The sequence below is a fragment of the Gracilinanus agilis genome, chromosome 5 (genome assembly GCF_016433145.1).
Source record: "Gracilinanus agilis isolate LMUSP501 chromosome 5, AgileGrace, whole genome shotgun sequence".
Taxonomy (NCBI): domain Eukaryota; kingdom Metazoa; phylum Chordata; class Mammalia; order Didelphimorphia; family Didelphidae; genus Gracilinanus; species Gracilinanus agilis.
Genome location: NC_058134.1, coordinates 251,231,475 through 251,250,037, shown reverse-complemented (window position 1 = coordinate 251,250,037; position 18,563 = coordinate 251,231,475). Strand labels below are relative to the sequence as shown.

At 40.8% G+C, this 18,563-nt stretch overlaps 1 protein-coding gene across 1 annotated transcript in view; it reads left to right on the top strand.

Moving 5' to 3' along the window:
* Positions 1-17,242: 17,242 nt before the first annotated feature.
* The window catches only part of TMTC2 (transmembrane O-mannosyltransferase targeting cadherins 2), a 539,622-nt gene continuing 538,301 nt past the window's right edge, over positions 17,243-18,563 (top strand). The window contains exon 1 of the mRNA XM_044679175.1: positions 17,243-17,451. Coding sequence (XP_044535110.1) covers positions 17,303-17,451 — 149 coding nt within the window. The 5' untranslated portion in view covers positions 17,243-17,302. The remainder of the gene's footprint in view (positions 17,452-18,563) is intronic.

The following is an 18,563-nucleotide window of genomic DNA, read 5'->3' as shown; positions in this document are numbered from 1 at the left end:
CTTATCCATATTTTAATATTTGCAATAGAGTGATCATTTAAAGTCAGCACCCCCAATCATATCCCCCCATCAAACCATTAGACCAAGGAAACATTTTTCTTCTGCATTTCTATTCCCACAGTTCTTTCTCTGGATGTGGATAATGTTTTTTCTCATAAGACCCTCAGAATTGTCCTGGATCATTGCATTGTAAAGCAATTTTTATGTAAGACAAATTTATCCCTACCTACCCACTTCATTTAGCCAAAGGCATACACAAAGAAATATCTTTAGCAAGTCATAAAATATACTAAAATGTAACACATTAAATATTCTGCCATGATTACAAACAGAATTTCAAAACAAAATGTAGAATTAATGATAAAGTCAACATAGGTGTGCAGTATATCACCCCTTCCCAACCCACTGCCCCTAGGCTTCATCACTGGTGATTGGCTGTGCAAGAAGCTCTCAAGAGATCTTTGGCAGTGGCTCTCTTTTTTCTTTCTATTCCTGATGAGAGCCAGCAATATTATCCTCAGCAAGTCTCTGAATTTTTAAACACCTTGAAGCATTTGGATCTATCTTTTCAATACAAGAAAGAAATTCAATCAAATGATGAAATGCTTCTGTCAACTATTTTGTTGTGAGCCTTTTTGGTTCAGCCTGGGGTTCTGGAGCTTCCCTTTCTTCTTCTACAATCTATACAGCTCAACCAGATCCTCATTTGGAATCTTCATTTCAATTTCTTTCAGAATTCTTCACATAGAGTGGAATTTGAGTAATGCACATTTACATAAAGTGAGAACTGTCTATAGTTCTTGTGTTATTTCCTCTCTACACCTTTCTTTTTCTGAAAGTAACTGACAAAAGACATTGATTGCCCTCTCTCCAAATTTTTCTCCTCCTATTTTCTCTAAATCTTTCCCTGGACTTTCTTTAAATAGAAGAGGCAGAATAGCATAGTGGAAAGAACACTGCCTGAAGAGTCAGAAACTCGGGCTCTTGTTTTGCTGCATGACCTTCATCAAATCATCTAACTTCTCTAAACTTCAGTTTCCTTATTTGTCAATTAAAGATACAACAGCTAGGTGATGCAATGGACAGAGCTCCAGGCTGGAGTCAGGAAGACTCATCTTCCTGAGTTCAAATCTGGCCTCAGACACTGCTTGTGTGACCCTGGGCAAAACACTTAACCTGTTTGCCTCAGTTCCTCATCTGTAAAATGTGCTGGAAAAGGAAATGAAGATTCCAAATGAGGATCTGGTTGAGCTGTATAGATTGTAGAAGAAGAAAGGGAAGCTCCAGAACCCCAGGCTGAACCATATTGCTTATGATAATAAGCATTTGTTATGTGCCAGGTACTCTGCTAAGTGATGATATAAATAAATGAGATAGATAGATAGATAGATATGATATATAGAGATATAGATGATATGTATAGGTGATCTATATAGATAATGCAAAAAAGGTATATATTAGGTATATACATGATACATAATTATTATAGCTAACATTTATATTATGCTTTAAGGTTTATAAAACACTATATGGATTAACTCTTTGAGCCTCACAACAGCCCTGTGAGGCAGGTGCTATTATTATTCCCATTTTATAGATAAAAGAAGCTGAGACTGAGACTGAGAGAGATTGACTTGACCTGAGTCATGAGTCACATAGAGAGAGTCTGAGGCTGGATTTGAACTCAGGTCTTCCTGAGCCCAACTCCTTCAGTCTCTACACTGTACCACTTTGCTTCCTACAAGTAGTAGAATATAGAACAGAAGGAAGGTAATCTTAGAGGAGAAGGTCCTGGCAACTGAGGCAATCAGTAAAGGGTTTCCTATAAGAAGGTGGGATTTCATCAAAATCTTTAAGAAAGTCAAAAAAGCAAAGAGGAGAGCATTCTAGACAATTCCATAAGCATGAAAGAGCATAGAAATTGGGGAGTGAAGTATAATGGAAGAAGAGTAGCAAGTAGGCACATTTAGCTGAATTGGATGTTGTGTAGAAGAGAATTAAAGTGTAAATCTATTGGAAATGTAGGAAGGACCCAGATGACAAAGATTTTTCAAGATCATATTCATAATTGATTCCAAAGGTGACAAGGAATCCCTCAAATTGGAATTGCATAATTATAAATTTGTTTCCCAGGAACTCTCTTTCCCAGCTTTCCATGTTCCTTCTCACATTATATGCTAACGTAGGAAGGATATAAATTTTGTGTAGCTCTGCCCTCCCTCTCTTTTCCCCTGATTGCGGCTGGGAAGGTGGGATTTACTCAGGCTTTTACTTTTGTCCTTTTGTTTCTTCTATTTCAAGTGATTAATCAATCTTATAAAATATAATACCTGGAGTTTTTGGATATTAATTTTAATCTTACAGAATGTAACAAGTGACCACTAGATGAGGAAAATATCTTTGACTTGATGCAGGGAGATCATGGGGAAGTTATTGCATAAGTTCCTACAGATGATGAAAGCCTGAATTTAAAAGGTGGCTTTGTGAGAAGAGAAAGGGGAAGCACAGGACAAAAGTGGTGATGAAGGGACGAGATGTAGCAATGTATTTGAATATATGGGGAGAGAGAAGAGGAATGAAAGTGAGGAGTAAAGGATGACACCCATATTGTGGATGGGAAGCTATATTGCCACTTTCAAAGATAATCAAGAATTGAATTTCCAAATCAGTGGATTTTTTTTTCAGTCTTCATTTTCCTTGATCTTTCTTATGAATATGATTTAGCTTTTGACTAAATTCTTGTCTTTTTATCCACTTTGAAAATCTTCTATCCTTTGTCTTCCTTTATTTTACAGTCTTCTGGTTCTCTTATCTTTCCTAACTTCTTGATCTCTATCAATGGTTCTTCCTCTTCAACCTGATCACTAAATGTAGATATCCCCCAAAGTGTTGCCCTTAATCTTCTCATTTCTCCCTCCCTTCTTTCCTTTAGCTGTGATTCTGTCACAATGCTGTGATTCTAACTGTCCCTTCTGTGGGGAAGGCTCACATAGTTTTACTCCTCCAAATTCCATGTCAGCATTTTCAATAGTAACCAGAGTTTTATCTCTTTGATGGTACTTCAACCTCAGTGGGTTCAACATTTTGTTATTGTTGATAATTTTTGAAGTATTCATTTAGTACTGTTAACTTAGAAAAAAACATAGAACTATTAAATAGTCAAAAAGCCACTCTTTTATCAAGGGAAAGGGGAAACAGGGCTACTTGGCCTCTTATGCAGAGCTGCGCCTTGTGCAGAGTCCAGGATTGAACCCTGCTTCGCTCTGCTCCCTGACCCCCTGGGAGTGACACCGCGCTAGATGAGGACTCCAAGGAACAAAGGAAATTGGGGAACTTATATACCATTTGGGGAGACCTAGGGGCTGGGGAAGATGATTGACATTATATTGGTAAGGATGGGATTTACAATCAAGCTTGGGAAATGAATCCTAGTTAGAGGCTAGGGTGTAAGGGAAGGGGCTGCTTACACAATGGATACTAAAGGATGGTCCCTGCCCAGGTGTGTCTTCCTGGGACAAGGTCTTTGATACAAAGGAGAAGACTACCTAAGACAAAACAATATTTAACTTTTACCCCAGGGTCCATTATTCAGTCTGCAACTGCTAGCCTGTGATTCCCTTCAGGGTGGATTCTCAGGGGAACAGGGAACAAGCACAAGCTTTGGGGGTCTCCAGCCTACAAGCTATTTCTAAAACTTGGGGTTCATCCTATCTCACTAGGCCACAAGTTTGGGGTCTCTAGATTCCACGTCAACAGTACTGTTTATCTACATTCTAGGGACCAGGGTGGAATTTGTGTGTGTGTGTGTGTGTGTGTGTTAGTAGTTTTTTCTTTGTTTCTGCCAGTGTACTTTCCATCTTACCCTACTGACTTTTACATTTAAAGGTTTGGTCTTGGAAAAGATCATCAAAACATAAGATCATGGATTCAGAGCTGGAAGAGAGTACAATCCCCTTATTTTATAGATGAGAAAAATGAGGCACAAAGAGGTTTAGTTACTTTCCCACACAGCTATTAAGTATCTGAAGCAGGGGTTTTTAGACCAGTTCATCACGCACTTAAAGTCTGTTACTCTATCAACTCTATCATGCCGTATCATTTTTCCTTCAAAACCTGCTCCTTTTGCTGACTTCCCAATTTGATAATTATACTACTATTCCCCAAATCACTTAGTTGAAAAATCTCTTTCTTGCCATTCATGTCCAATTAGCCACCAAACTCTGTCATTCTAGCTCTGAAATGCCTCTTATATTTGTCTCTTTCTCTCCATTCCCACTCTGCCACTAATTACTTCTAGATCATTACTTCTTCATCCCAAAGGAACCATGATCCCACTTCCACCCACTGCTTCCAAACTCCTTTCCTTTTCTTAATCAAGTTAGCTAATGGTTTATCTATTTTAGTACTTATCACCTCCAAACCGATCAACTCCTAGTTTAATTAATTAATTCTATGTATAGAGAATATGTATTATTAATTTATTAATCCAGTGTATAAAGTTTATTAATTTTTATTTGCTTTTAAATATTTTTATTTTTGTGTTTAATTAGGGGTCTTTGTTGGATTTCCAGGTTTGTTTGTTTTTTGTTTTTTTTTTGTGGCATGACCAGTTTGTTCATCTGATCTTCCTCTCTTTTGTTGATGAAGATAATTTTCTCCCCAAGTACTGCTTTGGCTGTATCCCCCAGATTTTTGAATATTATCTCATTGTTAACATTATCATTAATAAAATTCATTGTCTCTTTGATTTCCTCTTTGACCACATCCATTCTTTAGAATTAAGGTAATTAGTATCCAAATTTATTTTCATTGTTTTTTCTTCTTACCTCTTTCTCTTCATTTCTTCTAACCCTTTATTGAGTATTTTTTAATTTCATTGTCGTCTGTAAGAGATATTTAACGTCTTTTTTCTACATTTTTTCATAAGGTTCCTATGCTCTATATTTGGTAAATTTTTGTGTCATGTGTGTCTGAGAAGCACAATAATCTCCTTTACCTGTAGTTAAATCTTTTCTTGGTTTCAGTTACCTGCACTCAACCTCGAATTCCAGGGGATGGAGGGAAGCAGTAAGGAGGCTGCCAACAGATGAGGGAGGGGGCCAGCATGGTTCAAGGACATGTGGAGGCCAGAGACAGACACTGCTACTTGGGGGAGTACAAATGGAAGACAGACACAGAAGTCAGCAGTGGTATGGGCAGAGTGGGACAAAAGTCTCCTCTCTTTATGCTGGAAGTCTCTCCAATTAAACACTTTTTTTTGGCTTCACTTGGAGGGTTCCTTTTTTTTTTTTTTTTTTTTTTTTTTTTTTTAATGGTGGGTAGCAGGCTTTGGAACACTGAGCTGAGAGGCAAGAGAATAGAGAAGAGAGTCACTTATATCCCTGATTTCAGCCATCCATGGTAGCTCTTGGAACATCTTCCCCATGGAAACAGGGTCCTATTGTATGCATTCTCTTTTATATTTCCATTCAATACTCTCCAGATAGTAATCATATGTAACTGTTCTAAGATTCTACTTTCAAATTGATTCTGCTACTCTCTTCCATTTTATGGATGAGTTCATCCTATTCATATTCACAGTTATAGTATACTTTTCCTTCTCTTTGTTTGGTGTAATTTGCTTCTGCTCCTTTGCTTCCCTTCTCTTTCCTTCACTCAGAGACCAATAACATGTTCCTATTCTTTATTTTTTTCTTTTGAAATCCTCTTGAAATCCACCCTCCTTAGTCAGTTTGTTTCAAGACTAATTGTCCCTTAATCTACTTTCCCTCTTCTCCCCATTTTTTCCTATTTCCCTGTTGAGTGAAATATATTTTGCTCCCAAATCTTCCTAGGTGTGTATTCTGCTTTTATCAGTTCAGATAAGAGGGAAAATCATCAAATTAAAACCTTATTCGTGCTTCCTAATTTATTTGACTCTCTTTATGACCTTAGATAATATTAAAGTTCTGAAAGGACACTTGAATCATTCTTTTTCCTTTACTCCCAAGAAAGCAAACAATTCATCCTTATAAAGTCTCTTCTCTTTGTTCACTTGCAATTACCTTTCTCAGTTTCTCTTTAACTCCTGTGTTTGTATCCCAAAGTTTCTGTAAAGCTTTAGTCTTTTTATTAGAAGTACTTGGCAGTCTTCCATTTTATTAAAGTTCCATTCTCCCCCCACCCCTATAAAATTATATTTAGTTTCTTTAGGGAAATTGTTTTGGGGTTTAAGTCTATCTTTGGAAATATGTTATAGAATCTTAGACTATTCTATTACAAGCTCTACAGCTCTAAATAGTGAGGGCAACTAAATCTTGTATGATCTTGACTGTGACTCCTTGGTACTTTAATTTTTTCTTCCTAGCTGTTTGCAGTATTTTTTTTTTTGACCTGGAAGCCCTAGATTTTAGCTTTAATATTTTAGGGGGGTTATTTTGAGGTTTCTTTTAGGATTTGAACAATGGATTTTATTTTTATTTTGCCCTCTGTTCTTAAGAAATCTGGACATTTTCCTTTTGTGATATCTTAAAATTTGATATCCAGATTCTTTTATTTTATCCTGATTTTCAGAGAGTCCATTTGGCATGGGCATTGTACCCCAAAACTATAGAAATGTTTCAGGCAAACTATAAGCAGGGAAATTCCTTTGCTCCCTTCTATCCTTGTGACTCCTAACCCAAAACATCTGATAACTCCTATAAGACCCTGAGAGAATTATCCTCCTTGGATTGTCCTTTAGATTTGAGATGGACAGATAGATACACCTCCTTGATGTCATCAAGTTGTATCTCAGACATCATCTGTCCTCTAAACTATGAGAGTCACCCCCTATGTCTTTAGGCAAACCTCCCTCCTTCCCATGCCTCAGTGCATACCACTCTAGAGTCACATCTTCACTGTTGTAAAGAATATAAAGACCCCAGAATTGATGTCATCTGGGAACAGCTTTCCATCTATGCTGTTCCACCTAGGAGGCAGTCTTCCACCTATGCTATCCTCCTGGCCAGATTCAACATTACCTTCTAAATTAATAAATTTCTCTTTTTATTTTTAAGCTAAGTTTCAGAGTCTTGCATCCTTACAAAAGGTACCCTTCCCGAGTCCTGGGGGTTCACCTCAAACCATCCCCAACATTTCATTGACTTTAAAATTATTTCTCCTTGATCTATTTCAAGGTTAATTTTTTTCCCTATAAGATACCTTACTTATTTTTGTAATTTTTCAATCTTTTGATTTTGTTTTAATATTTCTTGTTTCATGGTGTTATTAGCTTCTTTTGGATAAATTCTAATTTTCAGGGTTTTTCCCTCCTTGGATAAGGTTTTATATTTTTTGTTCCATACTCTTAATTTTATTTTCAATTCTGTCTCTCACAGCTTTCATTTATTTTTCCATTTTTCTCTTTTCTATTCTCATTTGGTTTTTTAAAACAATTTATACTTACAAACAATGACAGTACTAACAGCAACTCTTAGCTTATTTCTTCTAGGAATTCTGGTTTAACTTGTGCCCAAGATATATATTTTTATTGGGGCTTTGCTTAATGATGTTTTGGAGTAATTCTCTTCTAATTCTGGCTTGATCATACCTCTCTATCACCATAATAGCTCTTTAATGTAAGATTGATTTTTTGGTATTGTTGCTTTTTTGTTTATTCATTCTTCCAGACAGCTTCCTGACAAGTCTTTAAATTAAGACTGGGCTCAATGAAGTTCGGGGAAGAATGTTTGGGCTGAGATTTTATCTTGAGTCTTTCTGTTGCTTTCTTTGTGGGTACTGAGTCCAGTGTTATTCCAGATCTCAGGAGAAACTCAGGCTGGAAAGTGGCAAACTTTTAGTGCTTCCAGATTGGTTTGATCTAAGGCAAATAGTGATTATTGCCCTCCTTGTTTCAGTTCTGCAAGTTCCTGACTTGGACTTGGTTCTGTACAACATTCTTGTTATTTTGCACCTGCTTGGAAATTCCACCAGGGTGCTGTTGAACTCAGCCACTATCAGACAGCTACAGAGTTCTATAGGTTCAGAGTAACATGACTGTAGGCTCTCCATTGGTCTGGGGTTCCAGTTCCAGTTGTTTCACTGTAATATAGACCAAGACCTTACTACATTGGTGAGGTCTGGAATTTACCCCAGGTCATAGTCATCACTGGCTACTAATTTTGATCAGTAATACTCTTCTTCCTGGAATTCCACTCCTAGTGTAGGTCTCCTCCTCAATGTGGACTTGTGAACCTGAATGACAGAGTGACAAGTTGACTCCTGGTTCCAAATATTGCACATTGTCAAGGGATTCCTCTTCTTGCTCTGATGCACAATCTTGGTCTTCTAGTTCTTGTATCCTGGAATACTCCCTGCCGCTGTTCTAGGGCAGACTATGTCAGGAGTATCCATAGTCCTCTATCTCCTTATGCTGACTTGGCTGGGAAATATGACTCATAATGATCTTTTCCCCTTTGGGTTCCCCAAACCGTGTTTTCTAGATCTTTGTTGAGGAGTTATTTTGGGGTGAGTTTGGCTATATTTCTTCCTACTACTCTGTCATCACGGCTCCTCCTCATTTTCCAGTCTCCAATCTCAAAAATCATTTAATTCAAAAAGTATTTGATGAGTCTCTTGTGGGTATCAAGTGGATGCTTTGTACATTAGTACTGGCATCACTCTATTCAATTAAATCTAGAACACATTTATTAAATATCTTCTATGTGATCAAATAGGCACTGTGCTAGTTACTAGTAATATATAGATAAAATTGAAAGTTGCTCCTTTGGAGAGGAATATTCCACCGAATATATTATAATTAATTCCAGTCTCTCCCTTCTAAAAATCATCTTCCACATCATTGCCAATTGTTTATTTCTAAAACAGAGATTTAATTATGCCACACATATTTGCCCTAAGGAGAAAAAAATCAATGACTTCCCCTATCTGTTTTCAGAATAAAATGCAAAATTTTCAGCCTGACATTAAGGCCTTCCACAGTATGGCCCCAACTGCCTTTCTTCTCCTATTTTGTATTATTTACTTTTTCCCACTTGCCGTATCTATCAGCCAAATCGACCGGCTGGTCATTCTCCATATGTGATGTTCCATCTTCTACCTCTGTCTCTTTTTACAGGTGGTTAGCCGTGTCTGGAAATATATTTCCCCATTTCTACCTTTTTGAATAGTTTGTTTCAGAATTCAGTTTATGTGCTGCTTCTTATGTGAAATATTTTCTGACCATCTCTGGTTTCTATTCCTCTTGAACTTTCGTTGTCTTCTTTTTAATTTATTTCCCCCCCTTTCTATAGGAAGTCTTTCCTAGTTCTGCTCTGCTTCACCCCCCAACTGCTAATGTCTTCCCTCTGAGATTACCCTCCATCTATTCTGTATTTTCCTATCCTGTTTCCCTCATTAGAATATGAACTCCTTGAGGGCAGGGGCCATTTTGGCCTTTATTTGCATCTCCAACACTTAGTATACAGTGCCTGGCATATGATAAGTGCTTTATAAATTCACATTGACTAACTGCCCTCAAGGTAGAGTGGTTATGATCATCCCAGATATCTATTTTTCTGTGTACATATTGGATCTTCCTAGCATTCAGTTAATGGTTGCTAAATTGAGCCGAATTTGGGTATGTGCCATAACTCCCTCCTTTATTATTAGCTCTCTGAGAATGGGTCCTCATTTTATAAATTGGATGTCTCCACCCTCCTGCTCCCAGCATAGTAGGTATCTAAAGCAAAGTTTATTAAAATTAATTATTACCTCTTTCTTTTTTTCTTGACAAATTCTTACCTTCTGTCTTAGAATAAACACTGTGCACTAGTTCCAAGGCAGAAGAGCAGTAAGGCTAGGCGATGGGGGTTAAGTGACTTGTCTAGGAAGTGTCTGAGGTTAGATTTGAATCCAGGACCTCTAGTCTCTGGGTCTGGATCTCCATCCACTGAGCCATCTAGCTGCCCCCTTGGGTATTGCCTCTTGATTCTTCCTCTACCATAATCCTACAGAGATAGAAGAAAAGCCTCTTAGGGTCCCATTTCCATTTCACACACTCTATATGGAATGGTCTTTATCTTCACCCTTCAGAGGAATTTGGAAGTGAATAATCTTTCAGCATCCATTCTGCTTCAGGTCCTCTGGATCAGAGATGTCCAACATGAGGTCCACTTTACACCCAGCCACATTAAAATGTAACTGAGAAATGTTTAACAAAATAAATAAAAATACAATGAAACAAAATAATGTCCATATGGAGCTTTCTAAGTCAATACTCATGGCCACAGTTTAGTGGCTCGCACTCTGTTTGAGTCTGACACTACCACTTAATTTTCTGGCAATGGATTAGGGACAAGAAAGTGTTGGAACTGTCCTCTGTCGTGGTGCTTAGTCAGGAAAGGGCGAATCATGTAGAGAACTGGGAACTGCTACGACCACTGCGATCTTGGACCTTTAGAGTAGTTGGAGTCCTACAGATGTAAGCATGACCACTCTGGGGAGAGAAACTTTCAGCAATATTTACATGGCAAGGGGCAGGGATGGATAGAACTGCAAGCCTACTTACTATGTACAGATCATGTCTTACATAAGCATATGACCCTTCAGAGGAATTTGGAAGTGAACAACCTTTCAGCATCCATTCTGCTTCAGGTCCTCTAGATCAGAGAAATGAATTAGAGAATGAGAAAGTAATAGCAATGATAATTATTATTAGTCAGCTAACATTAATAATTTTGAAGCAACTATGGCGCAGCAGATAGAAGGCTGAGCCTTAAGTCATGAAGATCTGAGTTCAAATCCAGCTTCAAACACTTCATAAGTGTGGAACCATAGCCAACTTACTTAACCCTCTGTATGTCTAGAAGGCAGGTTGATGGCTCAGAGTGCTGGGTCTGGAGTTAGGGAGATCTTAATTCAAGTCTGGCCTCAGATACTTCCTAGCTAGAATGACCTTGGGTAAGTCACTTAAGGTATGATTGTCTGATATAAAGGATCCACTGGAGAAGGAAATGGCAAAACACCCCAGTATCCTGGCTGAGAAAACCCTATAGATAGGTATGGTTCACGGGGTTATTAAGAGTCAAAAAGGACTGAACAATTGAACAATGAAATAATAACAATGAAAATAATAATAATAAATAGCTAGCATTTATGTGATGTTTGAAGGCTTATAAAATGCTTTAGAAATATCACCTTACTTTTATCCTCACAATAACTCTGCTAGGTGGGCATATTTTTTTTATTATTATCCCTCTTTTACAGATGAGGAAACTGGGGCCCCATTCTCTATATACTGTCTCTCACTCTCAGGGCTACTAAAATTTCAGATGGAGTTATATTGAATTTATTCACTTAACTACATGCACTTAGTTAAAAATTAGGGCGACTAGCAGGCACAGATAGATTATGGAATAAGGAATAAGGAAAACTCCGGTTCAAATGTGATCTCAGACACTTATTAGCCGTGTTATCCTAGACAACTCATTAACCCCACTTGCCTGAATTCATTTGTAAAATGAATCGGAGAAGGAAATGGCAAATCACTTCAGTTTCTTTGCCAAAAAAAAAAACCCAAACCAACCAAACAAACAAAAAAAACAAACCACCAAATAGAGTCACAAAGAGTCAGGTATAACCGAACTACAAAAAAGATAAAAGTTGAAATTTTATTATAACTATTGCCAAAAGTAAAACAACAACAAAAAAGAATTTATTTCAGATTTTCAAGGATTGACAGGTTGAACTGCTAATTGTCCTTTTCAAACATTTCATGGGTGAATTAAATAAAAATTTCAGGAGAATCTGCAAAAGTCATTTTCATACCTTATGCGAGGTACAAATTAGTAAAGATTTTGAGCATTTGAATGTTGGTTCAGTGTCAGAAATGCTTCATTTGCTTCCCCACACATAAATTACTTAAATATTTTAATATAATATTTTAAAGTAAAATCAGCGAGTTCTTGATTCTTGACTGGTAATAAAGTTTGGTGATTTGAGTGGTACAATTTGTAATAAGTTCACAGAGTCACATCCTTAATATAACTGATGCACATTTAGAAGGAAAAAATGAGAGACTCTATAGATTGAGCACAATTTATTCTTATAACACAGGAGGCTTTCAACATTTACAAATGGGAATCTGTGCAGGAATTATGTATTAATGGCATCCCAGAAATAGAGATTTGAAAAAAATGAATAGCTGGGGGTGGGATGGAGAGTCCCAGCTGAAGTCCCACTGTTTTGAATAGTTTATTGCCTTCCAGATGCTTATGTATGATGACATCCTTCCATACAACCTCTAAGGAAGGTACTTGAAAAATATAGTGTCCCAAAAGTCCTAGTACCAGTTAAAGCGCTAAGACTTTTGGGAAATCCTATTTTACTTTTTTCCTCTGTCTTTTGACATTATTGTCATTTTAGTCCTCCTCCTTCAAACTGCATTCTTTTTTGTGAGAAAGAATTGTAACTATACTTTCTTACCTATATGATCTCTGTTGAGTCACTATGCCTAAGTGGGTCTAAGCTTCTTTATCTATAAAATGATGGGATTGTATTGGAGGATAACTTGGATGTCCAGCAGATTAGCCTATGATTCTATGACTCTATCTGATAGTGTAAACCATATTCTGCCCTCCCTGGGTTCCCTACTTGTTATGGAGTTAGATAGATTTCATGATTGGTTCTCTGGAAGAAGAATGAAGATGGTGCCACCATTGGATGAAAGTCATCTGGCATGATATTTCTCCTTAACCAGGTCCACTAACAAGAAAGGTCTAATTAATTTTTACTTCTGAACTGACTCATTTCTCCATTCCCCACCAAGTAGACCAAGTTCCATATTTGGGGTACGGAGACTTCCATTGGAAAGGGGTCGGGAATTTGTTTGAATGTTTGCGCCTTTATCGTTCCAGTTGTTGAAATGGTTTGCTTATTGTTTACTGAGGTGCTTTTGAAGGCACTGAGCAAGTCTGTGAGGGAGGCCGGCCCTGCTTTACTTGACTGAATTTTTGGATTCTATCATTAGTCTCTGCAATTATACAGATCTTGTTATTAGCAGGTTATTTCTACAATCCTCCTCCTCCTTTTCTCCTCCTCCCACCCCCACACCTACCGAATCTGAAGGCTGAGATCATGTGAGATTTTTTAAAGTGATCATTACTTTGGCAGCATCTGGTTGCTAAAATTCTGGTTTGGGCTGCAGCCATGACTCGATCCATTTCTCTGGTTACCTTGTCCTGATTACCTTCTGACTGTATCTCAGATCATAAAAAGACTTGATTCCAGAGAGTGACAGATTACGTACGGGATGCTGAGAAACATCTAGATGGAAGCTATAGAGCTAATGCATTTACTGTCATTAGCTACCCAAGCATCCTAAGTACCTCTTATAGCTCTCTGACCCACATATCATCAAGTCTGTTGTCTTTTTCCTGCAGGGTTATTTCCTGAGCTGAGCCTAGAGTCTGTAATTCTACAAGCATATCACTATTATACCAGACTCCCCAAACTAGCTATCTCACCTGCCGGGCCAGTGTTTTTCCTGTCCACAGTCATTCTAAAAAAGATTCCAGGGCAGGAGAGAATGTTGCTCTCCCCTCAGCCCCCCCAAACCCTACCCCTCTTTATCTTTCTTTCTTTCTTTCTTTTCTTTTCTTTTCTTTCTTTTTTTTTTTTTTAACAAAATACAACTTCATATGGCTCTGCGATTCTAGATTTTGGAGAAGACTGGGGGAAGAACTGCATTGTTCTTCAGATCTGTGGGTATTATTAAAAACATTCCTTTTAGCATGAGAATTTACATGCCACATTTCACCCCTGGCATGCTTTCTAAATGAATTGTTCAAAGAGAAGTTATATTAGGACAAGCAGAAAATTATGACCAAGACCATATGTGGATTTTTAGTTAATATTCATGCAACACCCAAAGGGAAGATGGTGTTGCACAATAAACTAAATATGTCCTAAGCAAATAACAAAATCTTTTCCCTGAGGACCTGGCACTCCAAAGGTATGAATCACACAATAAAAGACTGGGAATGTAGCACAAACATTGAATAGGTACTGGAACCCATAAATGAAATTCATTGAGGAAGTGGTGGCTGGAACAGGGGATGCATGGAACAGATTTACTTTGGGGTTTTGGAAAGAAGGGCTCTGGGGTGCTTGATCCCAAAGATGAAAAGCCCACCTTGTACAGTTTAATTCCCCTGATCTGTGTAGGGCAAGAGTAGGTTAAAACAGCCCATGCTTTTGCCGAAACTGAAGCAATATCCTGCAGTGGGCCAGCTTGCCTTTGTGAATTAATGAGCTATGTCCCTAAGTTTTAAATAAATGACTTCTGTGGTCTGGACCCTGATGAAAACTACAATCTGATTTTCCCAGAAGGAACTCAGGGTGTTTGAGAAGTGCAGGGGCTGACTATACAATAGCCCTTGAGGGCTGTCTGAAAGAAGTCTTAACGAGTGCTTAATGCGCCAGAAGGACACAGAGGCTCATGTTAAATAATAATAGAAAAACTTGTTAAAAGCTACCAGATTCTGCCCATACAGCTTGAGCCCTCGTCCCCCATTCATCAGGACAGTGGGATGTGCCCCCTTTCCAGTAGTCTTTAAGAAATATTTATTTAAAACCATTGGTGGCTTGAAAAGGGAGTCAACTCTGGAAAGTGCTTACAAGCTCTTAGTGTGCTGAACCCAGACCCTTTTAATACTCCCATGCTTCCAAGTCCTCTTAATTATTGAAAAGGGCTATCAGTGCATTACTTCCCACCAGCGTTCTTCTGCAGAGTGGATGGTTTCCTTAGAGTTCATGACTCCCTTTCTTCCCTCTTTTCTTCCTATCCTTTAAAGTCCGTATTTACAATATACCTTTGTAATTGGTACACCACTCAGGGATTTGCATGGAATCTCTGGCTTTTTACAGAAAAAAAAAAACCATCAGGTTATGGGAGTTGGATTTATCCATTCTACCACGTAATACTGAAGTTGGTAGTGTCTCCGGATGCAATGTATGCAGGCTACCGACCCCAGTCATTTCCAAAATGTCCTTTAGTCCTTTAGGTTCTAGTTACCAAGAAGGTTGGGGAAGAAGAATGGAGTTTTGGACCACATACCGCTCTCAAATTTTAAGGAATAAAGGGTTAGTTCATGGAAAGGGGCTGATGACAAACTTGGAACTCTCAATCAGTTTTTACTTCATATTGAAGTATTCGACGGTCCACTATGGTTGCATACATGGTAAACGCAAATCAAGCCTTGTCTTCAGACATATCATAAAAGCATTCTGCTAATAGAGAATGCTTCCTCCCCTCCCCCAAAGGAACATCGATATTGCCTACACATACTGTAAAAAAAGAGAAAAAACCCAAAAGATATTAATCAGATTTCAACTCTGTTACAAACAGGTGGACCACGCTTTGGAAGGCAGATGGAGGCTTCTTTATTACACAGCCGGCTGGCTTTGTAGGCGATGAAATCGGGGCCCATGTTTACCAGGAGATCATCCAACACAACTAGGGTTCAGAGAAGAAAATTTCTGGTCCGCTCCTGTTGGGTTGTCTCTGGCTAGGTTCAACTCTGGAGGAGGGGATGTTCAGGTTCTCATGCATCGCTGCTACAGTGCAGCAGGGGGCGCTGTAGTAGTGCTGTTAGGGGTCCAAGGCGGCCCTAGGTGTAAATACGGGAGTTGGAACGTTGTTACTCTCCGGGTTCTGTACATCCGCCAGCGCAATGCTGGATTCCCTCGTGCGTCCCGCCTTCATCCTCGAGGAAATGGAACGCGGTGAATTCACCCGCGCCTCCGGGTTTTTACCACCCTAGAAAGATTCTCCCGTACTTTACCGAGGAGCTACTGAATTAGGGACTTCTCCATCTTGCCCTCAGTACCCCGGCACGTCTAATTGCACCCACAACCTGTCTCTGGGAGCCTTGGGGAACGTTTATTGTTTCTTTGTCTTAATTTAATCCCCCACCCCCACCTGCTTACATCCTTTTCTCTTTAACCATGTCCTTTGCCAGGAACGCCTTAAAATTTGCTGCCAACATTCCTCCGGAGGACCTGATCGCACTGAGGAACCTGCCTTTTCAGAGTGGATGCCCCCGGGGCTTTTAATTCAAGTCCCATTTCTTTCCTAGGTCGTGGTGGGTGTGCTTGCACGCACAGAAAGCGCGGCTCTCCCCAAACCTGTTCTTCCTTCCCTCCTCTCCTTCTCCACATGACTTTCCAGTTTGACCATGGAGACAAGTGGCAGTGCTTGGCACGGAGAGGGCTAGGCTGGGGACCGAGTCTGTGCCAGCCGCGGCGGCGGCGGCAGGAGAAGAGAACAAGTCTCTCCCTCGCCCTTTTCTTCTTCCTTCTCTCCTCCCCTAGTGCGCACTCCAGCCACCCCTTCTCGGGCTCTCTTCCAGCAGTCACCGATTGGTCTCGGTGGCTTTCCAGTGTGAAATTGAAGGCGAAAGAAGCCGGAGTGGGGGTGGAGGGAGTGGGGCGGATATAATATGGGAGGAGAAGGAGGAGCCCTAGATTCAGGCTAGGAGGTGCTGGCTGCGGGATGGGAGGAGCTGCCCGGCTGGAGAAAGCGGACGGAGGGGTGGCCACGCAGGCGCGGGGGGAGCCCCCGAGAGCCCCACGCGGGTGCTTCCCCGAACCTCCAGCCGCGGCTTCTCACTTCAGTGCCGAAGGGGTTGGGGACTGGAAGGAGCTAATAAAGAGTGAATGAGCTACAGCCGCCCGCTACGGCGGCTGGAGACCGAGCGAGCACCCCGAGCTGTGCAAGGGGAAGGAGGGGAAGGAGGCGGAGGAGGAGGCGGAGGAGCAGAGGCAGCTCTCGCTCCTGTCCCTCCCACTCTTCCTTCTCGCCTCTCTCTCTCTCCCTGTTCTCTCCTCCAGCTGCACCGGCAGCCAAGCTCCGTCCTGTCCATCCCTCCCTCCCCGCACTCGCGCCCCCAGTCGTCCCCTCACCATCCCTCCAGCCTCGCATCTCCACCAAGGCACCTCCTTTCCCAACTGCCATGGGTTAGGGTCCGGGCGGAGCGGAGGAAAAGGGAGCCCCAAAGCCAAGCACTCAATAAACCTGCCGCTTTCTCGCTGTCTGCCGGCTCGCCCGGGCTCCCAGGGATGGGGAGAGCGCTCTGAGCCCGCGCCCCAGGGACGGGGAAGGAGGAGACAAGCGGGGCCAGGAGTGAAGAGCAGCTCAAAAGAGGGGTGGGTTCTCAGGCTTAGGAGGGAGGGGGAACGAGGGGGAGAGGATGGGAAGGGGGAGGGGGGAGAGAGAAAGAGGAGGAGGAGGAGGAGAGAGAAAAAAAGTGAAGCTGGGAGGAGAAGCGGAAGGTGGGGATTGATGCTTCTTTCTCTGTTGCGGCTGCCCTTGTGTTGGAAAGCGAGCAGAAGGGAAGGCGGTGGAGAGATGATTGCAGAGTTGGTGAGCAGCGCCCTGGGGCTCGTCTTGTATCTCAACACCCTGAGTGCGGATTTCTGCTACGATGACAGGTAAGAGGGGAGGTGAGATGGGAGGGAGTTAGCTAAAAGAAGCCGGAGGGGAACTCTGCTAGGCTGGCTGGCTGCCGTGCCCCGGGAGTCCTACTATATAAGCGGAGTTGGAGGGAGAGTGGTCCCGGCTGCGGGGTTCAATGGTATAACAATCATCACTCCCCACCAACCCCCTTCCCTCCCCCACCCCCACCCCGTCGCGGAGCAAACACACCGGGAGCAAGCCGGACTAGTTAGTTTCAGCTCCTAGTTTGTCTGCAGGTTTCTCTCCCTGTTTTTTCCTGGTGTTTGCAGACACTGAAGTTTCTTTAAAGGAAATCTCTGCTATTTGAATAACTATTCAATGAACACTGACTTAAAAAAAAAACACCCAACAAAAACCTTTAAGTATTATCTGGTGTCACAACAACACGTTAAGCGATTTTGTGTCTGGGCACGAAGGAAGCCCCTTTCCTTCCCCCGAACTCCTCATTTCCCTTTTAGTGGAGCTTTCTTTGCAACTCCCTCCCTTGCTTTATAAAACCGTGAGACTTTTTTATGTCCAGAGGCGAAAACAGGCGGTTGACAGTAGCTAATTTCCCAGAATGGGAGCCCCATGCCTGCCTCAACTTTCCTTGCCTGCTTGAACAGTACTTTAAGGCAATATGACGCTGGCTGATGTGCCCCCTTCTAAGATCGGTGGAGCAGGGCACTTTATATAAGCCTTCAGCTTTCATTTGTGTTTGGGAGTTTTCGTTTATGCTTAGCAATTCTTGTATGCTAATTGGGAAAGATGAAGCCCTTGGGGCTTTGACGTGGTCTTTTGCATTTGGGTTAGTTTGGGTGGCTAATGAGACCTGAACTGTGTTGTCAAAGAAACTGCATCGATTTCTGGAAAATGTCACACGGGTGTTGGTGTCCCTACCTATTTTTCCTCCCTTTTAAACGTGCTGGTGTTTAGAAACTGATGAAAAGCTCCATTAGCCATTAGGGAAAATTCCAATTTGTGTCTTTTCCAGTGACTTAATCTGATTACAATTAAAACAGATGCATAATTAAAATATATTAGGGAGAACAGTACGCTTGGCTAAACTTATTAACTGTCCTGCGGTGTTTCGTGCTCCATTGAAATT